General features: G+C 47.2%; 1 protein-coding gene across 1 annotated transcript in view; it reads right to left on the bottom strand.

The window, feature by feature from the left end:
* Positions 1–22,026, bottom strand: part of LOC121551867 (coronin-7-like) — a 213,974-nt gene that overhangs the window by 15,103 nt on the left and 176,845 nt on the right. Inside the window, exons 10-11 of the mRNA XM_045221050.1 lie at positions 246–300; positions 67–124 (exon numbers count right to left, since the gene is read on the bottom strand). Of these exons, the coding sequence (XP_045076985.1) occupies positions 67–124; positions 246–300 (113 nt within the window). The remainder of the gene's footprint in view (positions 1–66; positions 125–245; positions 301–22,026) is intronic.

The raw sequence follows: 22,026 nt of genomic DNA, 5'->3' as shown, positions 1-22,026 counted from the left end.
GGAGGACAGTATTGGAAAATGTGTTTTATTTTGGAAAATGAACAACCACTGATGATCTGTCCTTACCTTGGGAAAGGAATGGTTCACTGGCAGACACCTCGAAGCAGTCAATGACACTGTCTCCCTATGGAAGAGAGAAAGAAGCAGACAGGAGTGTATTTACTGAGGAAGATAATAGTAAAAGATTAAATGAGGCTAGCTGCCTTCATCCTCTCTGTTAAGGGAGACAACAAACTACGTCTTACCATCCCTGATACTATGAGGAGACCTGAGTCAGGGTCAAACAAAGGCATCAGAGTCCTGAGAATGGAGAAGAGTTGGGGGAAGAGGGAGGAGAGAGAGGAGAGGGAGAGAGAGAGTAGAGGGAAGAGAGAGAGAGTAGAGGGGAGAGAGAGTAGAGAGATGAGAGAGAGAGGAGAGAGAGAGTAGAGGGAGGAGAGAGAGGAAAGAGGAGAGAGAAGGAGGAGAGAGAGGAGGGTTAACTTGCACTACAGATATCCTACCTCAGCAATATTTTACTACATAATGAGAATACATTTGGCTATTTAGCTGGTCATTATAAAGAATAACAACATATCAATCAAAGCGAGCACAAAAACATTTCTGCCACTAAATTACAAATTGATCCCAAAAATTAAACGCACACATTCTTCAGCTGTATTGTAGACTAACAGAAATAGTTAGGAGAGATTCAAATAGATAGGGGAAAGTCCATGACAGTCAGACCACAGGGCTCTGGAGCCACAGTGTTACCACAACATACTACTATAACACAGGCCAGACTAAAGGAGAACCAGGGCCCAGCCTCCCCAGCTCCCCAGCCCCAGAACACAGGCCCAAATGAGGCTATGGTCACCTGCCTCCTCCCTCCCCTGGCATACTCTAAGCAGATTCATGGATAAAGGAGTTGTAGGAGCTTTCAGCTCAAAAGGGGAAAACATGCTGTAGTGTACAAACAAACAGGAAATTATGGCCTAAATGTGCGTGCACGCACACACACACACACACACACACACACACACACACACACACACACACACACACACACACACACACACACACACACACACACACACACACACACATCAACCAGAGTGAGTGGTGATGTCATGTCAGGATCTATAAATATGGATATAATGACAGACTGGAGTAGACTGACTGTCCTCCCTGCTACCGCTGACTCTATAGGGACACGGAACTGTGTGTGTGTCTCTATGTGTGTGTGTGTGTGTGTGTGTGTGTAACCCAAAGCACACAGCAAATAGACAGCCAGTGTTGAACTCTGAGAAGCTGAATAAGAACAAGGACATGCTGTACAGACTGACTTCTGGAAAAGTGTTGTGATTGGTCCTTTGTTTAAAAACCAAGGTGTTTTGGTCAGGTTGTTTCTGATGTAAGTGGAACTGACTAGGGCCCCGCAACCCCTTATTTCCCTCTCCCTCTCTCTCCCACCCTCCCTCTCACACTCACCTCTCTTTCTCTCACACTCTTGCAGATTGGACTGAACCCCTCCATCCCTCTTTCCCTCCCTCTACCCACCCCTCCACCTCAGCCCTGTGAAGTCAGTGAGGGGCGGCCACGCTTCGTTAGTGTCACTGTGTTCCCATGTCCAAGTTAGTCCACAGGGAGCCCCTCCATTCCCACACCCCCTTGTTCCTTCCAATCCTCCTCCTCTCTCTCTCTCTTTCATTCCCTCAACTTCTCTCTCCCCTTTCTTTCTCTCCCTTTATTCCTCATTTCTCTTCCTCTCCTCTTCTCTCTCTCTACTTCCCTCTAAACTATCACTACCTTACCCTCCTCTATGTCTCTGATAGGTCTAATACCAGTTATGTCCCCAAATGGCCCTTTCTCTCATTCCCTTATCTCTGTATGATTATCTTGTGTTTTCTCACACTATCCCAAAGGAGAAACGTTCACCAATCAAACAGCCAAATAATGGAGTTCTGGCTTTATCACAGATCATGGATTGTGTTTACTACAGTGGTCACGCTCCATAGCACCGGGACTGGAGTGCATTTTCCCACACAACTAAGCACACAGACGCACACACACACACACACCAACACACACACACACACACACACACACACACACACACACACACACACACACACACACACACACACACACACACACACACACACACACACACACACACACACACACACACACACACACACACACACACACACACACGTCCACCAAGACCAATGACTGTATATATGAATGAACAAAGCCATCGATCATGTGACACCATTCATATATAAATAGGAATAAAGCTACTAGGCAACAGGATAGTTCATAAACAGTCACAGCAGTGTATGTGATGAGTCAAAAGGGTCAATGCAGATAGTCCGGGTAGCTATTTAACAGTCTTATGGCTTGTGGGTAGAAGCTGTTCAGGGTCCTTTTGGTTCCAGACTTGGTGCATCGCAACTGCTTGCCATGTGGTAGCAGACAGAACAGTCTGTGTCTGTGTGTGTGTGTGTGTGTGTCTGTCTGTGTGTGTGTGTGTCTGTGTGTGTGTGTGTGAGAGAGAGAGAGAGAGAGAGAGAGAGAGTATATGCATGTGTGTTTGACTACACACCGTGTGTGTGCATGTGTGTGTGCATGGTACTCCTGTGGTGGAGCGCGGCGCGGTACTGCCACCCCAGATCAGACCTAAGACAGTAATCCAGAGGTAAGCCCCTTCTCAGCCTAACGTGGGGGGAGACACTTCAGCAGGGTAGCATGCTGCCAACACACACACACACACACACACCATTACAAAATACAAATCACTCGTCTTTTTCATACTATTTGAACTGGATGAACTTTGAGACATGGCATACTTCAACCTAACTGGATGTTGTGTTCATGTTGTGTTCACAGTGCTTTGAGACATGGCATACTTCAACCTAACTGGATGTTGTGTTCATGTTGTGTTCACAGTGCTTTGAGACATGGCATACTTCAACATTACATTCAAACATTAGGGAGAAAACTATGATTCACAAATGGATCCGTGATTCCAACTCAACGGCCAAAGAATTCCCCCACAGGAAAGTATGAGAGGGCTCACCAAGACAAATAAAGAAAGAGAGAGAGAGATATGGTTTAGCAGGTGCTGGGCAATGAGCCACAGAGCACATTTTCACCACAACAGAAAGACCAATTCTGAGGCAAAAGGCATCTGCTTCCATCATGGGCCTAATGTTTATCTTTCTGTACTACAATCACACACGCTCACAATCCCCCCCACCCCCTCCCAAACACACACCACACACTCCCCCCTCACACAAACACACAATCCCCCCCACCCCCTCCCAAACACACACCACACACTCCCCCTCACACAAACACACGCTCACAATCCCCCCCACCACCTCCCAAACACACACTACACACTCCCCCCTCACACAAACACACACCACACACTCCCCCCTCCCCCCTCACACACTAGTTCAACAGATTCACTGGTGTTAGAGAGAAATCCCCATGGCTTCAGTCTGTCAGCACTGCTTCCAGTTTATCAGAGATGACAGAAAACAGAGGAAGAAAGGAGGAGAAAACCCTCTTCAGCTCATCAATCCTCCTGAGAGCTGGAACAACCTTACTACAGCCCTTCAAATGACCTTCCACACATGACAGGAAACTTCAGCACCACTAGATAGGACTACGTTATGTGTGGAGAGAGAGAGAGTTTGTGTGAGTGTGTGTGTGTGTGTGTGTGTGTGTGTGTGTGTGTGTGTGTGTGTGTGTGTGTGTGTGTGTGTGTGTGTGTTGGTACTGCAAATATGTGTGTGTTCATACTGCCAGTGAGTGTGTTTAGTCTCAGCCCAGATAGATAGTGACATGATGTCTGCACTCTGATAGTACAGTAGATAGAGTCTGAATGAGGATAGTACAGTAGACAGTCTGAATGAGGATAGTACAGTAGATAGAGTCTGAATGAGGATAGTACAGTAGACAGTCTGAATGAGGATAGTACAGTAGATAGAGTCTGCACTCTGATAGTACAGTAGATAGAGTCTGAATGAGGATAGTACAGTAGACAGTCTGAATGATGATAGTACAGTAGACAGTCTGAATGAGGATAGTACAGTAGATAGTCTGAATGAGGATAGTACAGTAGACAGTCTGAATGAGGATAGTACAGTAGATATAGTCTGAATGAGGATAGCACAGTAGATATTGTCTGAATGAGGATAGTACAGTAGTTATTGTCTGAATGAGGATAGTACAGTAGATAGTCTGAATGAGGATAGTACAGTAGATAGTCTGAATGAGGATAGTACAGTAGATAGTTTGAATGAGGATAGTACAGTAGACAGTCTGAATGAGGATATTACAGTAGACAGTCTGAATGAGGATAGTACAGTAGATAGTCTGAATGAGGATAGTACAGTAGATATAGTCTGAATGAGGATAGTATAGTAGATAGAGTCTGAATGAGGATAGTACAGTAGACAGTCTGAATGAGGATAGTACAGTAGACAGTCTGAATGAGGATAGTACAGTATATAGTCTGAATGAGGATAGTACAGTAGACAGTCTGAATGAGGATAGTACAATAGATAGTCTGAATGGGGATAGTACAGTAGATAGAGTCTGAATGGGGATAGTACAGTAGATAGAGTCTGCACTCTGATAGTACAGTATATATAGTCTGAATGAGGATAGTACAGTAGATAGTCTGAATGAGGATAGTACAGTAGACAGTCTGAATGAGGATAGTACAGTAGATAGAGTCTGAATGAGGATAGTACAGTAGATAGAGTCTGAATGGGGATAGTACAGTAGATAGAGTCTGAATGAGGATAGTACAGTAGATACGAGTCTGAATGAGGATAGTACAGTAGATAGTCTGAATGAGGATAGTACAGTAGACAGTCTGAATGAGGATAGTACAGTAGACAGTCTGAATGAGGATAGTACAGTAGATATAGTGTGAATGAGGATAGTACAGTAGATAGAGTCTGAATGAGGATAGTACAGTAGATAAGAGTCTGAATGAGGATAGTACAGTAGACAGTCTGAATGAGGATAGTACAGTAGACAGTCTGAATGAGGATAGTACAGTAGATAGAGGTGAGGGCCATCAGCAGCTGTGATCTGAGGCAGATTTGGAGGGGAAAAAGAGACCATCTGAAAATGAACAGAAACTGGAGCGGACCCAACCGAAAGGAGGCAGTCATGAACACACACAGCTATACAATAAACACACACACACACACACACACACACACACACATACCCTGACATTTAGGCAAAAAATTATCAGGTGTTTATTTAAGCTGAGAGGTGAGGTACACTGTGTGTGTGTGTGTGTGTGTGTGTGTGTGTGTGTGTGTGTGTGTGTGTGTGTGTGTGTGTGTGTGTGTGTGTGTGTGTGTGTGTGTAGTGTGTAGTGTGTAGTGTGTAGTGAGTAGTGAGTAGTGAGTAGTGAGTAGTGTGTAGTGTGTAGTGAGTAGTGTGTAGTGTGTAGTGAGTAGTGTGTAGTGGGTAGTGAGTAGTGAGTAGTGTGTAGTGTGTAGTGAGTAGTGTGTAGTGTGTACTCAGTTGGCCTGTCCAATGGAACATACAGTACAGGAGTGGTCCAGAGGACACACTAGTCATTCAGTACACAAAGTACCAGTGAATATACATAGGCCATATACAAAGGTCATACAGGTCAGTCATAGAGTCATACAGAAAGTCAAGCCCTATGAGCTGTCTACACTGAACACAAATATACATACAACGATTTTACTAAGTTATAGTTCATATAAGGAAATCAGTCAATTGAAATAAATTCATTAGGCCCTAATCTATGGATTTCACATCACTGGGCAGGGGCGCAGCCATGGGTGGACCTGGGAGGGCATAGGCCCACCCACTGGGGAGCCAGGCCCAGCCAATCAGAATGAGTTTTTCCTCACAAAAGGGCTTTATTACAGACAGAAATACTCCTCAGTTTCATCAGCTGTCTGTCCGGGTGGCTGGTCTCAGACGATCCCGCAGGTGAAGAAGCTGGATGTGGAGGTCCTGGGCTGGCATGGTTACACGTGGTCTGCGGTTGTGAGGACGGTTGGACGCACTGCCAAATTCTCTAAAACGACGTTGGCGGCGGCTTAAGGTAGAGAGGTAGAGAGGTTAAGGTGAACATTCAATTCTCTGGCAACAGCTCTGGTGCACATTTCTGCAGTCAGCATGCCAACTGCACACTCCCTCAAAACTTGAGACATCTGTGCACATTTTAGAGTGGCCTTTTATTGTCCCCAGCACAAGGTGCACCAGTGTAATCTGCTTCTTGATAATCCATCCACCTGACAGGTGTGGCATATCTTGGCAAAGGAGCAATGCTCACTAACAGGGATGTAAACAAATTTGTGCACCAAATTTGAGAAAAATAAGCTTTTTGTGCGTATGGAACATTTCTGGGATCTTTTATTTCAGCTCATGAAACATGGGACCAACACTTTACAGGTTACGTTTATATTTTTGTTCAGTATATAAGGCTGGATCAAAGGTCATTCCTATTGTTCTATGTTCATAGTGTGGGATAAAAACACATCATCTCTATTCATCACTCAGCCTTCTAGCATCTTGTGATGTACCTTATCTGACCCTTTCACTCACTCATACAGCTTTTGCCTCTGTTTCTCTCTGTGCCCTCATGTATCTTCCTGTACCCCTCTCTTTCTCTCTCTTCTCTCTGTGCCTCCCTGGTCTCTCTCGCTCTCCCTGTCCACCTCCCTCCCTCTCTTTCAGGGTATCGGGTTCCAGTCTATACCCAGTCTATCTCGGTGACTGGGTGAGGGTGAGGTATAGGAGTGCAATCGGTGAGGTGAAGAGACCTCTGAACTGTGACCTCTACAAACCACTTTATCACTTCATCTCCCCTCTGCTATCAACAGGCTCCAAATCTCACAGGACCCTTCTGTGTCTGCGTCTCTAATCACCCCCTATTCACCATGTAGTCAAAGCAGTGCTACTAGTGCAGTACATAAGGAATAGATAGGGTGCCATTTGAGATTTGTCCAGTGGGTCACAAAGACAATGTGGGGCCCACTGCAATAGGGTTAGGGTTGTGGGGGCCCACTGCAATAGGGTTAGGGTTGTGGGAGCCAATACGGGGAAAAGTGTGAGAATCAGTGTTAAGGTCAACTATGACTGGAGTAAACCAAAGTAATCCAGCCATATCAAACTTCCCTCTCTAATAGGAGCATGATAGGAGTATGATAGGTGGAGGACTATGGTCAGGTGGATGATGGCTTTATGTGGACATTGAGGATACTAAGACAGTCAGGTTGGCTTTATGAGGCCATTGAGGATACAAAGACAGTCAGGTTGGCTTTATGAGGACATTGAGGATACAAAGACAGTCAGGTTAGCTTTATGAGGACATTGAGGATACTAAAACAGTCAGGTTGGCTTTATGAGGACATTGATACAAAGACAGTCAGGTTGGCTTTATGAGGACATTGATACAAAGACAGTCAGGTTGGATTTATGAGGACATTGAGGATACTAAGACAGTCAGGTTGACTTTATGAGGATATTGAGGATACTAAGACAGTCAGGTTGGCTTTATGAGGACATTGAGGATACTAAGCCAGTCAGGTTGGCTTTATGAGGACATTGAGGATACAAAGACAGTCAGGTTGGCTTTATGAGGACATTGAGGATACTAAGTCAGGTTGGCTTTATGAGGACATTGAGGACACTAAAACAGTCAGGTTGGCTTTATGAGGACATTGAGGATACTAAGACAGTCAGGTTGACTTTATGAGGATATTGAGGATACTAAGACAGTCAGGTTGGCTTTATGAGGACATTGAGGATACTAAGCCAGTCAGGTTGGCTTTATGAGGACATTGAGGATAGAAAGACAGTCAGGTTGGCTTTATGAGGACATTGAGGATCCTAAGTCAGGTTGGCTTTATGAGGACATTGAGGACACTAAAACAGTCAGGTTGGCTTTTATGAGGACATTGAGGATACTAAGACAGTCAGGTTGACTTTATGAGGATATTGAGGATACTAAGACAGTCAGGTTGGCTTTATGAGGACATTGAGGACACTAAAACAGTCAGGTTGGCTTTATGAGGACATTGAGGATACTAAAACAGTCAGGTTAGCTTTATGAGGACATTGAGGATACTAAGACAGTCAGGTTGGCTTTATGAGGACATTGAGGATACTAAGACAGTCAGGTTGGCTTTATGAGGACATTGAGGATAAAGACAGTCAGGTTGGCTTTATGAGGACATTGAGGATACTAAGTCAGGTTGGCTTTATGAGGACATTGAGGACACTAAAACAGTCAGGTTGGCTTTATGAGGACATTGAGGATACTAAAACAGTCAGGTTGGCTTTATGAGGACATTGAGGATACTAAGACAGTCAGGTTGGCTTTATGAGGACATTGAGGATACAAAGACAGTCAGGTTGGCTTTATGAGGACATTGAGGATACTAAGTCAGGTTGGCTTTATGAGGACATTGAGGACACTAAAACAGTCAGGTTGGCTTTATGAGGACATTGAGGATACTAAAACAGTCAGGTTGGCTTTATGAGGACATTGAGGATACTAAAACAGTCAGGTTGGCTTTATGAGGACATTGAGGATAAAGACAGTCAGGTTGGCTTTATGAGGACATTGAGGATACTAAGTCAGGTTGGCTTTATGAGGACATTGAGGACACTAAAACAGTCAGGTTGGCTTTATGAGGACATTGAGGATACTAAGACAGTCAGGTTGGCTTTATGAGGACATTGAGGATACAAAGACAGTCAGGTTGGCTTTATGAGGACATTGAGGATACTAAGTCAGGTTGGCTTTATGAGGACATTGAGGACACTAAAACAGTCAGGTTGGCTTTATGAGGACATTGAGGATAAAAAGACAGTCAGGTTGGCTTTATGAGGACATTGAGGATACTAAGTCAGGTTGGCTTTATGAGGACATTGAGGACACTAAAACAGTCAGGTTGGCTTTATGAGGACATTGAGGATACTAAGACAGTCAGGTTGGCTTTATGAGGACATTGAGGATACAAAGACAGTCAGGTTGGCTTTATGAGGACATTGAGGATACTAAGTCAGGTTGGCTTTATGAGGACATTGAGGACACTAAAACAGTCAGGTTGGCTTTATGAGGACATTGAGGATAAAAAGACAGTCAGGTTGGCTTTATGAGGACATTGAGGATACTAAAACAGTCAGGTTGGCTTTATGAGGACATTGAGGATACTAAGACAGTCAGGTTGGCTTTATGAGGACATTGAGGATACTAAGTCAGGTTGGCTTTATGAGGACATTGAGGATACAAAGACAGTCAGGTTAGCTTTATGAGGACATTGAGGATACTAAAACAGTCAGGTTGGCTTTATGAGGACATTGATACAAAGACAGTCAGGTTGGCTTTATGAGGACATTGATACAAAGACAGTCAGGTTGGATTTATGAGGACATTGAGGATACTAAGACAGTCAGGTTGACTTTATGAGGATATTGAGGATACTAAGACAGTCAGGTTGGCTTTATGAGGACATTGAGGATACTAAGCCAGTCAGGTTGGCTTTATGAGGACATTGAGGATACAAAGACAGTCAGGTTGGCTTTATGAGGACATTGAGGATACTAAGTCAGGTTGGCTTTATGAGGACATTGAGGACACTAAAACAGTCAGGTTGGCTTTATGAGGACATTGAGGATACTAAGACAGTCAGGTTGACTTTATGAGGACATTGAGGATACTAAGACAGTCAGGTTGGCTTTATGAGGACATTGAGGATACTAAGCCAGTCAGGTTGGCTTTATGAGGACATTGAGGATAGAAAGACAGTCAGGTTGGCTTTATGAGGACATTGAGGATCCTAAGTCAGGTTGGCTTTATGAGGACATTGAGGACACTAAAACAGTCAGGTTGGCTTTATGAGGACATTGAGGATACTAAGACAGTCAGGTTGACTTTATGAGGATATTGAGGATACTAAGACAGTCAGGTTGGCTTTATGAGGACATTGAGGACACTAAAACAGTCAGGTTGGCTTTATGAGGACATTGAGGATACTAAAACAGTCAGGTTAGCTTTATGAGGACATTGAGGATACTAAGACAGTCAGGTTGGCTTTATGAGGACATTGAGGATACTAAGACAGTCAGGTTGGCTTTATGAGGACATTGAGGATAAAGACAGTCAGGTTGGCTTTATGAGGACATTGAGGATACTAAGTCAGGTTGGCTTTATGAGGACATTGAGGACACTAAAACAGTCAGGTTGGCTTTATGAGGACATTGAGGATACTAAAACAGTCAGGTTGGCTTTATGAGGACATTGAGGATACTAAGACAGTCAGGTTGGCTTTATGAGGACATTGAGGATACAAAGACAGTCAGGTTGGCTTTATGAGGACATTGAGGATACTAACGTCAGGTTGGCTTTATGAGGACATTGAGGATACTAAAACAGTCAGGTTGGCTTTATGAGGACATTGAGGATACTAAAACAGTCAGGTTGGCTTTATGAGGACATTGAGGATAAAGACAGTCAGGTTGGCTTTATGAGGACATTGAGGATACTAAGTCAGGTTGGCTTTATGAGGACATTGAGGACACTAAAACAGTCAGGTTGGCTTTATGAGGACATTGAGGATACTAAGACAGTCAGGTTGGCTTTATGAGGACATTGAGGATACAAAGACAGTCAGGTTGGCTTTATGAGGACATTGAGGATACTAAGTCAGGTTGGCTTTATGAGGACATTGAGGACACTAAAACAGTCAGGTTGGCTTTATGAGGACATTGAGGATAAAAAGACAGTCAGGTTGGCTTTATGAGGACATTGAGGATACTAAGTCAGGTTGGCTTTATGAGGACATTGAGGACACTAAAACAGTCAGGTTGGCTTTATGAGGACATTGAGGATACTAAGACAGTCAGGTTGGCTTTATGAGGACATTGAGGATACAAAGACAGTCAGGTTGGCTTTATGAGGACATTGAGGATACTAAGTCAGGTTGGCTTTATGAGGACATTGAGGACACTAAAACAGTCAGGTTGGCTTTATGAGGACATTGAGGATAAAAAGACAGTCAGGTTGGCTTTATGAGGACATTGAGGATACTAAAACAGTCAGGTTGGCTTTATGAGGACATTGAGGATACTAAGACAGTCAGGTTGGCTTTATGAGGACATTGAGGATACTAAGTCAGGTTGGCTTTATGAGGACATTGAGGACACTAAAACAGTCAGGTTGGCTTTATGAGGACATTGAGGATACTAAAACAGTCAGGTTGGCTTTATGAGGACATTGAGGATACTAAGACAGTCAGGTTGGCTTTATGACATTGAGGATACTAAGACAGTCAGGTTGGCTTTATGAGGACATTGAGGATACTAAGACAGTCAGGTTGGCTTTATGAGGACATTGAGGATACAAAGACAGTCAGGTTGGCTTTATGAGGACATTGAGGATACTAAGTCAGGTTGGCTTTATGAGGACATTGAGGACACTAAAACAGTCAGGTTGGCTTTATGAGGACATTGAGGATACTAAAACAGTCAGGTTGGCTTTATGAGGACATTGAGGATACTAAAACAGTCAGGTTGGCTTTATGAGTGAGTGTGTCAGAGATGCCCATGTCTGTGTGTGGCCCTGGTCGATAGTGGTAATCACAAAACAGACACGTACATGATGAATAGTGACACTATGAACACATCATTCCTATTATAAGTATGTTACTTCCATAAATGTGTTTATGGATGGGCAGATATGGACTTCCCTCGGTCTGAATTAGGACCAGCTTTATCCCATGGCCCACCATATTAACCAGTTTTCTCCAGTCCCACGGACGGGCTATCAGGGCTATGACAGGTTATCTATTATCTGTTTTGGCTTGCCACCACAATGGAGGGATTTGAGGGAGAAATAATCCACAAGTGATTGATCAGGATTTTAGAATATTAAAACGGAACAGCGACGGACCTGGCAACCCCACTCGGTTCCGGAATCTCAGTGTATGGCTTCCATTGTTCTGTGGTTACGGTTAAATTCTGCTCAAGTTCTGCTCCACGGAGTAGGACCGAGTGAAATACAGTTTAATACACTGGCAGCCATTTAGAAAAAAGCCCACACTCCGTGGTGTGATGAGGATTTATGTTATAAGTGCTTCTAATTAGCCTATACGATGATGTCATGAAGCCAAACATTCTAAACAGTTCTTCTTTGGGTTTGGCAGTGTTGGAGAGTTATGGTTCAACAGATGTGAAAACATGAATGAGATTGGTCTGGAATGTAAAAAAGAGCTGTGAAAACATGAACCAGAATGGTCTGGAATGTTAAAAAGAGCTGTGAACACATGAACCAGAATGGTCTGGAATGTTAAAAAGAGCTGTGAACACATGAACCAGAATAGTCTGGAATGTTAAAAAGAGTTGAAAAAACAGGAACCAGACTAGTCTAGAATGTTATAAATGTTATATAATATTGAGCTACTTCTTCCACCATTCTGAACGGGTTGTGGGCTTGTCCCTTAGGCTGTGGGGCGGCACGGACCCAGGGTCGTGTTCATGTTAAAAAGAGCTGTGAAAACATGAACGTGCCCCCCCTTTTTTGTTTCCTGTTGCAAAACAACAACAAAAAATATTGTTGCGTGCCCTAATGAACACAGCCTAGTTCTCATGGTTGTTGTTGTGAGAGTAATACAGCTCTCTTCAAACACATCCATTCAGGGGCTCGTTAACGTGTCAGTGGTGGGGGTGTAATATCGACATGCTGTTTCCTTACATTCCACCACAAAGCCCTAAACCCTGGGTCACACACAGGCTAGCCAGGGCCTGACACCAAGGACAACGCTATCAACACTATCCCAACGCAGTATCCCAACCCAACAACTTCAACTAACACCAGTCTGGAGTTAACTAACGCTATTTTCACAAGGCAACAATGTAGTTCTCTAATACAGAAACAGTCAGGTGCCAAGGCTAGTATATCAGTACTAGCATATCCTGGCTTTGTGGAGCTGAGGTAGCTGCCTAGCTGGATAGGAATACTCAGCCCTGCTAAAATCCCAGTGAAGTGTGTGTGTGTGTGTGTGATAAGTCTGCCGCTACTCTCCTTCTACTCTGTAGCCAGTTCATTAGAAGGGAATTAGCAGTGATGCGTCACGTTCCTAAGCAGGGGGAAAAAGAGCAGGATTGTTGGCCTGGTGGAGGTGGAGAGGCCAGCTGTGGCAGCGTCTGAGTCCGGCTGACGAGGCCCTCAGATGGGGTGCCAAGCGGCCTGTCTCCCCCTCTCTTCTCCATGCTCCACCAGGCCCTGTTGGCCCTGTCGTCTGGCTCCTCAGACAGCAGCAGCACACGCAGGCTTTAATTAGACTGAGCACACATTCCCATGTCAACAGGTTGGTGTGTGATGCGGCCCCTGTGCAGACACACACACCAATGACACACACAGACACGGATGCACACACACACACACACACAGACGACGCACACATAGGCGCACACACACACTCACAGAACCGATGGCGCACACACTCGCCAACTGATATACACAACCACTGATGGACACAGACAGAGGCATGCCAGCACACACACACCATAACCTCAGGTACAGATGCCAACACAGACCCAGTGTACTGTCCTATTTAACATGTTTCTCCCTCTCCTTTTTATGATGTTTTCCTCAGAACTGGCTCCTCCATGTAAACCTGTCATCACTACCCCTTCCTTCAGACTGACACCATCACACCACATTCTACTACAAACCCCTCTCACTGACGTCTATTACACAGAGAAGCTGTGTACGCCACATATCAACTGTCACCACAACGCCAAACATGCATAAAACATTATTCTTTATAGTATAATACGAGCTCAACCTTGTGAAAGCTCTATAATATCACAACACTTCTCAGTACAACCCAGCACACTCCTCCTACCTCTGCCCGGCGGAGTGGCCGCATCAGATGACAAAGGGTCTGGTTTAAACAACGTTGACCGCATCAGATGACAAAGGGTCTGGTTTAAACAACGTTGACCGCATCAGATGACAAAGGGTCTGGTTTAAACAACGTTGACCGCATCAAATGACAAAGGGCCTGGTTTAAACAACGTTGACTGCATCAGATGACAAAGGGTCTGGTTTAAACAACGTTGACCGCATCAGATGACAAAGGGTCTGGTTTAAACAACGTTGACCGCATCAGATGACAAAGGGCCTGGTTTAAACAACGTTGACCGCATCAGATGACAAAGGGTCTGGTTTAAACAACGTTGACCGCATCAAATGACAAAGGGCCTGGTTTAAACAACGTTGACCGCATCAAATGACAAAGGGCCTGGTTTAAACAAAACTGACCATTCTTTCCCCTCTTTGTATCGCTTTTTATCCCCTCCCTTTTATCTCCCTGTCCTTCCCTCTTCCCTACCTCACCCTGTTAGTCTCTCTCTCCCTCCCTCAATCCCCTAGGCCTCTCTCCCAGACACACTCACACAGAGGGCAGACCTATAAACGTCTGGTTATCTGTGCCAGACTGCCTCCTAATCGTAAAGCCATAAAGCCATTTCACTGGCCATTAACAAGCAGGGAGGATTCTCCTCTCCCCCTCAGCACTGAGCTGGCCTACAGTAGGGTAGGATGGACTGGGGAGGGCCAGGGCTGGGAGGGCCTAAAGTAGGGTAGGGTGGACTGGGGAGCACCAGGTCTGGGAGGGCATGGGGTAGGGTAGGGTGGACTGGGGAGCACCAGGGCTGGGAGGGCCTGAAGTAGGGTAGGGTGGACAGGGGAGCACCAGGTCTGGGAGGGCATGGGGTAGGGTAGGGTGGACTGGGGAGCACCAGGGCTGGGAGGGCCTGAAGTAGGGTAGGGTGGACAGGGGAGCACCAGGTCTGGGAGGGCATGGGAGGTTCTGTGGGCGGATGGAAGAGATCATATCTAGCAGAGAGGAAAAGGCAGAGAAAGTTGAGCATCTCACAGATCACAGATGGGATCGTTTTTTACATGAGGGCACGTGAAGTTGTGTCTCTTGCATGTGTGTTTGTTTGTCATCAATGTGTGTGTGTGTCTGTTAGTGTGTCTGTGTGTATGTTTCAGTGTGTGTGTTGATGGTGGTGTTGTTTAGAGGGCAGCTCATGACCCCCAAAGGTCTCGGAAGAGAGGTGTTTCATGTTAACCCCCAGACAAGCGGATCCAGCCAGCATCAATGTGTGTGTGTGTTTCTGTGAGTGTTTGTTCGGTTGTGTGTCTGTACCTGTGTGTGTGTGTGTGTGTGTGTGTGTGTGTGTGTGTGTGTGTGTGTCTGTGAGTATCGTGGTGGCAATGGGTGTCGTTTAGAAATAAGTTAATGACCTCTGCGAGCCCCGGAAGAGAGGTGTTTCATGTTAACCCCTAAACTACCCCAAACTGCAGCATCAAGGGTTAAAACAGACAGCATCAGGGGGCTGCAGCAGACATGACTGACAGGAGTTAAAGGACCTGTCACCAGAGCCTGGGAACCGCCAGACGGACAGACCAGAGAGGAGGAGAGAAAAGAGAGAGAGGGATGGATGGAGGGGAGGAGAGGAGAGAGTGAGGGTCGAGACCGGAACGACCCCCTCCGCTGACAGGTCACGGGAGGTCACAGAGAGCTGACCTCTCGTCATGGCTACAAACACATGTACACATACACATACGCACCCAGACACACACACACACACACACACACACACACACAAATGCACCATACTTACTTAATGATTCAGACTATACTGGAGTTGGTAGTGCGGTTGATGAACCAGTGAACTTCCAGTGAAATGTATTTGCCTTGGGTTGGTGAGCTTCCAGTGAAATCCTCCCGTGTGTGTGTGTATGTATGTGTGTGTTTTAGGAACAATTTACAGAGGTGAAGTCACTAAGTCTAAGCTAAGATTTAAAACTCCGGAAAAACCATCCATACAAGCTACTGGCTTGGTCAGCTTTGCCAGTTTTCGCCCAATAAAATCCACCTTCACAAAATTCCACCAATAACAAAGATGATAAATGATTAATTAATTACCGTCCTAATAAATCACGGTCCAGCTAGCTAAACCGAGCATAGTCGCCTTCTAAACCGAGCGTGGTCGCCTCCTGACACTATTCAGTTTCAGACCACTGACTAGACTGACGCCTGGAGCGATGACATCAGATGACCTGTGCCGGAACATTCCCGTAACATTCTGTGAATGCTCCGTAAATGTTTCTAGAACCTTCCCGCTCTCTAGCTAGCATGGAGGCTTGCATTATATGTTCTGCCAGTGTTCCTGGAACATTGCTGCTCCCTACCTGGCATTGAGGACAGGGTTTTCAAGAGGTCCAGGCCAAATGGTAAAAAAAAGAGGTCAACCCAGTGTGTATTTGTCTAGAGACTTTCCTGAATGGGGAGCCAAGGGAAGGCTCTCTGGAAAAGGCTTGAGCCGTAAAAGTGAGGATTTTAATGAGACAAAACATTACCGTTTAGTGTTTGTTTTCCCTATAACTCTGAGTCTGTGTGTGTGTGTTTGGAGTGTCTGTGTGTGACAAATGAGAAAAGCGGATAGGGAAAGATATATAAATAAAGAGAGAAACCTAAAACCTTCATCCAACCTGACATTTCTTTATTTAATTTTTTACGGTTATGCTGTAAAAACAACAGTTATTGGGGAACTCAACAGAGCATCATTGTGCTGTGAGTAAGTGTTTCTCAGATGACTGATAGCACAATTTAGACACCACGGTATCATCTCTATCTTTAATCAGAGAGTTACCGATGACACTATACCACTATATCACTCTCTGTCTGTCTGTCTGTGGCCGTCTCTCCTAGCACAGTGTGTGTGGCTCTGCACGCGCTGCCACACGTCTCAGAGGGCCAAGGAATGTAGCATCTGATGAAAGACAGACCCCCCCCCCCCCACGAACCATCCTAAATCCACACACATACATACTTCCTTCCCCAGCTGGGACCTCTCAACCTCTACCACCATGTCTGTGCTCGTCCTCTCTAAAACAGTATCAGGTTCATGTCTCCCTCTACCTCACACATACATACACACACACACACACACACACACACACACCACACACACACACACACAAACACAAACACACACACACACACACACACACACACACACACACACACACGACAACACTGAATAACACAGCACACTCCAAAAAGTCATAAAACTACAAGTTCTCAGTCTCTCGACCCAGTGAAGAAATTCATGTTCATGTCATATCAATATCAATATGCTACCCTCACCCTTGTCCTCTCCCCAGCCCCAGGACTACCTCTAACCCCAGCCCCAGCCCCAGTACTACCTCTAACCCCAGCCCCAGTACTACCTCTAACCCCAGCCCCAGTACTACCTCTAACCCCAGCCCCAGTACTACCTCTAACCCCAGCCCCAGTACTACCTCTAACCCCAGCCCCAGCCCCAGTACTACCTCTAACCACAGTCCCAGTACTACCTCTAACCCCAGCCCCAGTACTACCTCTAACCCCAGCCCCAGTACTACCTCTAACCCCAGCCCCAGTACTACCTCTAACCCCAGCCCCAGTACTACCTCTAACTCAGCCCCAGCCCCAGTACTACCTCTAACCCCAGCCCCAGTACTACCTCTAACCCCAGCCCCAGTACTACCTCTAACCCCAGCCCCAGTACTACTACTGGGGCTGGGGTTAGAGGTAGTACTGGGGCTGGGGCTGAGTTAGAGGTAGTACTGGGGCTAGAGTTAGAGGTAGTACTGGGGCTGGGCTGGGGTTAGAGGTAGTACTGGGGCTGGGGTTAGAGGTAGTACTGGGGCTGGGGCTGGGGTTAGAGGTAGTACTGGGGCTGGGGCTAGAGTTAGAGGTAGTACTGGGGCTGGGGCTAGGGTTAGAGGTAGTACTGGGGCTTGGGTTAGAGGTAGTACTGGGGCTGGGGTTAGAGGTAGTACTGGGGCTGGGGTTAGAGGTAGTACTGGGGCTGGGGTTAGAGGTAGTACTGGGGCTGGGGCTGGGGTTAGAGGTAGTACTGGGGCTGGGGTTAGAGGTAGTACTGGGGCTGGGGTTAGAGGTAGTACTGGGGCTGGGGTTAGAGGTAGTACTGGGGCTGGGGTTAGAGGTAGTACTGGGGCTGGGGTTAGAGGTAGTACTGGGGCTGGGGCTGGGGTTAGAGGTAGTACTGGGGCTGGGGTTAGAGGTAGTACAGGGACTGGGGTTAGAGGTAGTACTGGGGCTGGGGTTAGAGGTAGTACTGGGGCTGGGGTTAGAGGTAGTACTGGGGCTGGGGTTAGAGGTAGTACTGGGGCTGGGGTTAGAGGTAGTACTGGGGCTGGGGTTAGAGGTAGTACTGGGGCTGGGGTTAGAGGTAGTACTGGGGCTGGGGCTGGGGCTGGGGTTGGAGGTAGTACTGGGGCTGGGGTTAGAGGTAGTACAGGGGCTGGGGCTGGGGTTAGAGGTAGTACTGGGGCTTGGGTTAGAGGTAGTACTGGGGCTGGGGTTAGAGGTAGTACTGGGGCTGGGGTTAGAGGTAGTACTGGGGCTGGGGTTAGAGGTAGTACAGGGGCTGGGGCTGGGGTTAGAGGTAGTACTGGGGCTGGGGTTAGAGGTAGTACTGGGGCTGGGGTTAGAGGTAGTACTGGGGCTGGGGTTAGAGGTAGTACTGGGGCTGGGGTTAGAGGTAGTACTGGGGCTGGGGTTACAGGAAGAGGGAAGATAAAAGAGAGAGTCAGGAGTGGAGGAGTGTGGCAGCTCTTAACAGATGAAACTCATCAGACAGACAGACACAGTGAGTCCACCACAGCCTTGACTCATGGAATGAGCTGGAACTGGCAATAGGAGATATACCAGTTACTGACAGTACTGTCCAGCCCCCGCATGCACGCTCACACACACACACACATTCACGCATCCCCACATGCACGCAAGCACACACACACTCCTCCATTTTGTTCTCATTTCCCCAGTGCAGGGTAGGAGGAGAGACCACTGTTGACCACTGACCCCCCATATAGGGAAGGAGTGAAAGGGGAAGAGAGAAGGAAAGAGAGCGAGTGATAGAGTGAGGGGACTTGACGAGTGTGGGTTCTTGTCAGCCATCATATTCTACTGTTCCCACTAGCATGTAGCCTCCAGTCCAGTTTAGCATCAGTGGTCTTGGATTATTACAGACCGAGAGAGAGAGAGAAAGGAGGGTGAAAGAGAGAGCAGCACTTCACTGCCAGAGAGAGATAAAGTGAGAGAGCGAGAGAGAGAGACAGAGAGAACAGAAGAGAGAGAAAGAGAGAGAGGGGGGGGCAGCGCTACACTGCCAGAGAGCAAGGCGGTGAACCACCACCTCTTACAAATGAACAGCCTGACCAGACTCTCCAACCCCACATCACATCCAGCCACAGGCTTCAATGGCTGCAGGAATCCAGCTTTCAGCAATTTGTTATGGCAGCAGATGTGAGTCTGTAGCCTTAATAACGTTCAAACACCGGGTTTTACTCGTAACTTGCATGACAAACGTTGTTGGTAGAGCGTTGACTATTAAACAGAGAATTAAAACGGAAAATTACAACCATAATAAAGTATAAAAAAACAATAACAACAATATTACGTTTTTTTTCTCCAGTTCTTAACCATTCTTTCCCCTCTTTGTATAGCTTTTATCTCTCTCTCTCTCTCTCTCATTTCAATTTAGGGGCTTTATTGGCATGGGAAACGTATGTTAACATTGCCAAAGCAAGTGAAGTAGATAGTAAACAAAAGTGAAATAAACAATAAATATTAACAGTAAACATTACACTCAGAAGTTCCAAAAGAATAAAGACATTTCAAATGTCATATTATGTATATATACAGTGTTGTCACAATGTGCAGATAGGAAACAAGTACAAATGGGAAAATAAATAAACAAAGGGTAGAAAGGGAGGGAGGAGGGTATGAATAAAGGGGGGGGGAGTTTAAGCAAGAATGACTGTGACTGAGGGTTGTATGAGTGTGGGGGGATAAGGTGGCCAGTAGCTAGGGGTGGAGTGGGGTGTATGAGTGTACAGGGTGGGATCGAGGATAGGCGACAGGCGGCTGAAGGGAAGAGGGCTTTTATTTGGGTGTCCGTGCAGCGCGGCACACTCCAATCTCCACCACATGACCGGCTAAATGATAACACGTACTCTACTCTCTCTCTATCTATCTCTCTCTCTCTCCTCTACTCTCTGGCCTGCTGGCTGTTGTGTGCTGTGTGGGGCTTGGGTTAGAGGTAGTACTGGGGCTGGGGTTAGAGGTAGTACTGGGGCTGGGGCTAGAGGTAGTACTGGGGCTGGGGCTAGAGGTAGTACTGGGGCTGGGGTTAGAGGTAGTACTGGGGCTGGGGTTAGAGGTAGTACTGGGGCTGGGGCTAGAGGTAGTACTGGGGCTGGGGTTAGAGGTAGTACTGGGGCTGGGGTTAGAGGTAGTACTGGGGCTGGGGTTAGAGGTAGTACTGGGGCTGGGGTTAGAGGTAGTACTGGGGCTGGGGTTAGAGGTAGTACTGGGGCTGGGGTTAGAGGTAGTACTGGGGCTGGGGTTAGAGGTAGTACTGGGGCTGGGGTTAGAGGTAGTACTGGGGCTGGGGCTAGAGGTAGTACTGGGGCTGGGGCTAGAGGTAGTACTGGGGCTGGGGTTAGAGGTAGTCCTGGGGCTGGGGTTAGAGGTAGTACTGGGGCTGGGGCTGGGGTTAGAGGTAGTACTGGGGCTGGGGTTAGAGGTAGTACTGGGACTGGGGTTAGAGGTAATACTGGGGCTGGGGTTAGAGGTAGTACTGGGGCTGGGGCTAGAGGTAGTACTGGGGCTGGGGTTAGAGGTAGTACTGGGGCTGGGGTTAGAGGTAGTCCTGGGGCTGGGGTTAGAGGTAGTACTGGGGCTGGGGCTAGGGTTAGAGGTAGTACTGGGGCGGCTGGGGTTAGAGGTAGTACTGGGGCTGGGGTTAGAGGTAGTACTGGGGCTGGGGTTAGAGGTAGTACTGGGGCTGGGGTTAGAGGTAATACTGGGGCTGGGGTTAGAGGTAGTACTGGGGCTGGGGTTAGAGGTAATACTGGGGCTGGGGTTAGAGGTAGTACTGGGGCTGGGGTTAGAGGTAGTACTGGGGCGGCTGGGGTTAGAGGTAGTACTGGGGCGGCTGGGGTTAGAGGTAGTACTGGGGCGGCTGGGGTTAGAGGTAATACTGGGGCTGGGGTTAGAGGTAGTACTGGGGCTGGGGTTAGAGGTAATACTGGGGCTGGGGTTAGAGGTAGTACTGGGGCTGGGGTTAGAGGTAGTACTGGGGCGGCTGGGGTTAGAGGTAGTACTGGGGCGGCTGGGGTTAGAGGTAATACTGGGGCTGGGGTTAGAGGTAATACTGGGGCTGGGGTTAGAGGTAGTACTGGGGCGGCTGGGGTTAGAGGTAGTACTGGGGCTGGGGTTAGAGGTAATAATGGGGCTGGGGTTAGAGGTAGTACTGGGGCTGGGGTTAGAGGTAGTACTGGGGCTGGGGTTAGAGGTAGTACTGGGGCGGCTGGGGTTAGAGGTAGTACTGGGGCGGCTGGGGTTAGAGGTAGTACTGGGGCTGGGGCTGGGGTTAGAGGTAGTACTGGGGCTGGGGTTAGAGGTAGTACTGGGGCTGGGGTTAGAGGTAGTACTGGGGCGGCTGGGGTTAGAGGTAGTACTGGGGCGGCTGGGGTTAGAGGTAGTACTGGGGCTGGGGATAGAGGTAGTACTGGGGCTGGGGTTAGAGGTAGTACTGGGGCTGGGGTTAGAGGTAGTACTGGGGCTGGGGTTAGAGGTAGTACTGGGGCTGGGGTTAGAGGTAGTACTGGGGCTGGGGTTAGAGGTAATACTGGGGCTGGGGTTAGAGGTAGTACTGGGGCTGGGGTTAGAGGTAGTACTGGGGCTGGGGTTAGAGGTAGTACTGGGGCTGGGGTTAGAGGTAATACTGGGGCTGGGGTTAGAGGTAATACTGGGGCTGGGGTTAGAGGTAGTACTGGGGCTGGGGTTAGAGGTAATACTGGGGCTGGGGTTAGAGGTAGTACTGGGGCTGGGGTTAGAGGTAGTACTGGGGCGGCTGGGGTTAGAGGTA

Source organism: Coregonus clupeaformis, chromosome 7 (assembly GCF_020615455.1).
Source record: "Coregonus clupeaformis isolate EN_2021a chromosome 7, ASM2061545v1, whole genome shotgun sequence".
Lineage (NCBI taxonomy): Eukaryota > Metazoa > Chordata > Actinopteri > Salmoniformes > Salmonidae > Coregonus > Coregonus clupeaformis.
Note: the sequence above shows the minus strand (reverse complement) of the source record. Positions and strands in the feature narration are given on the sequence as shown.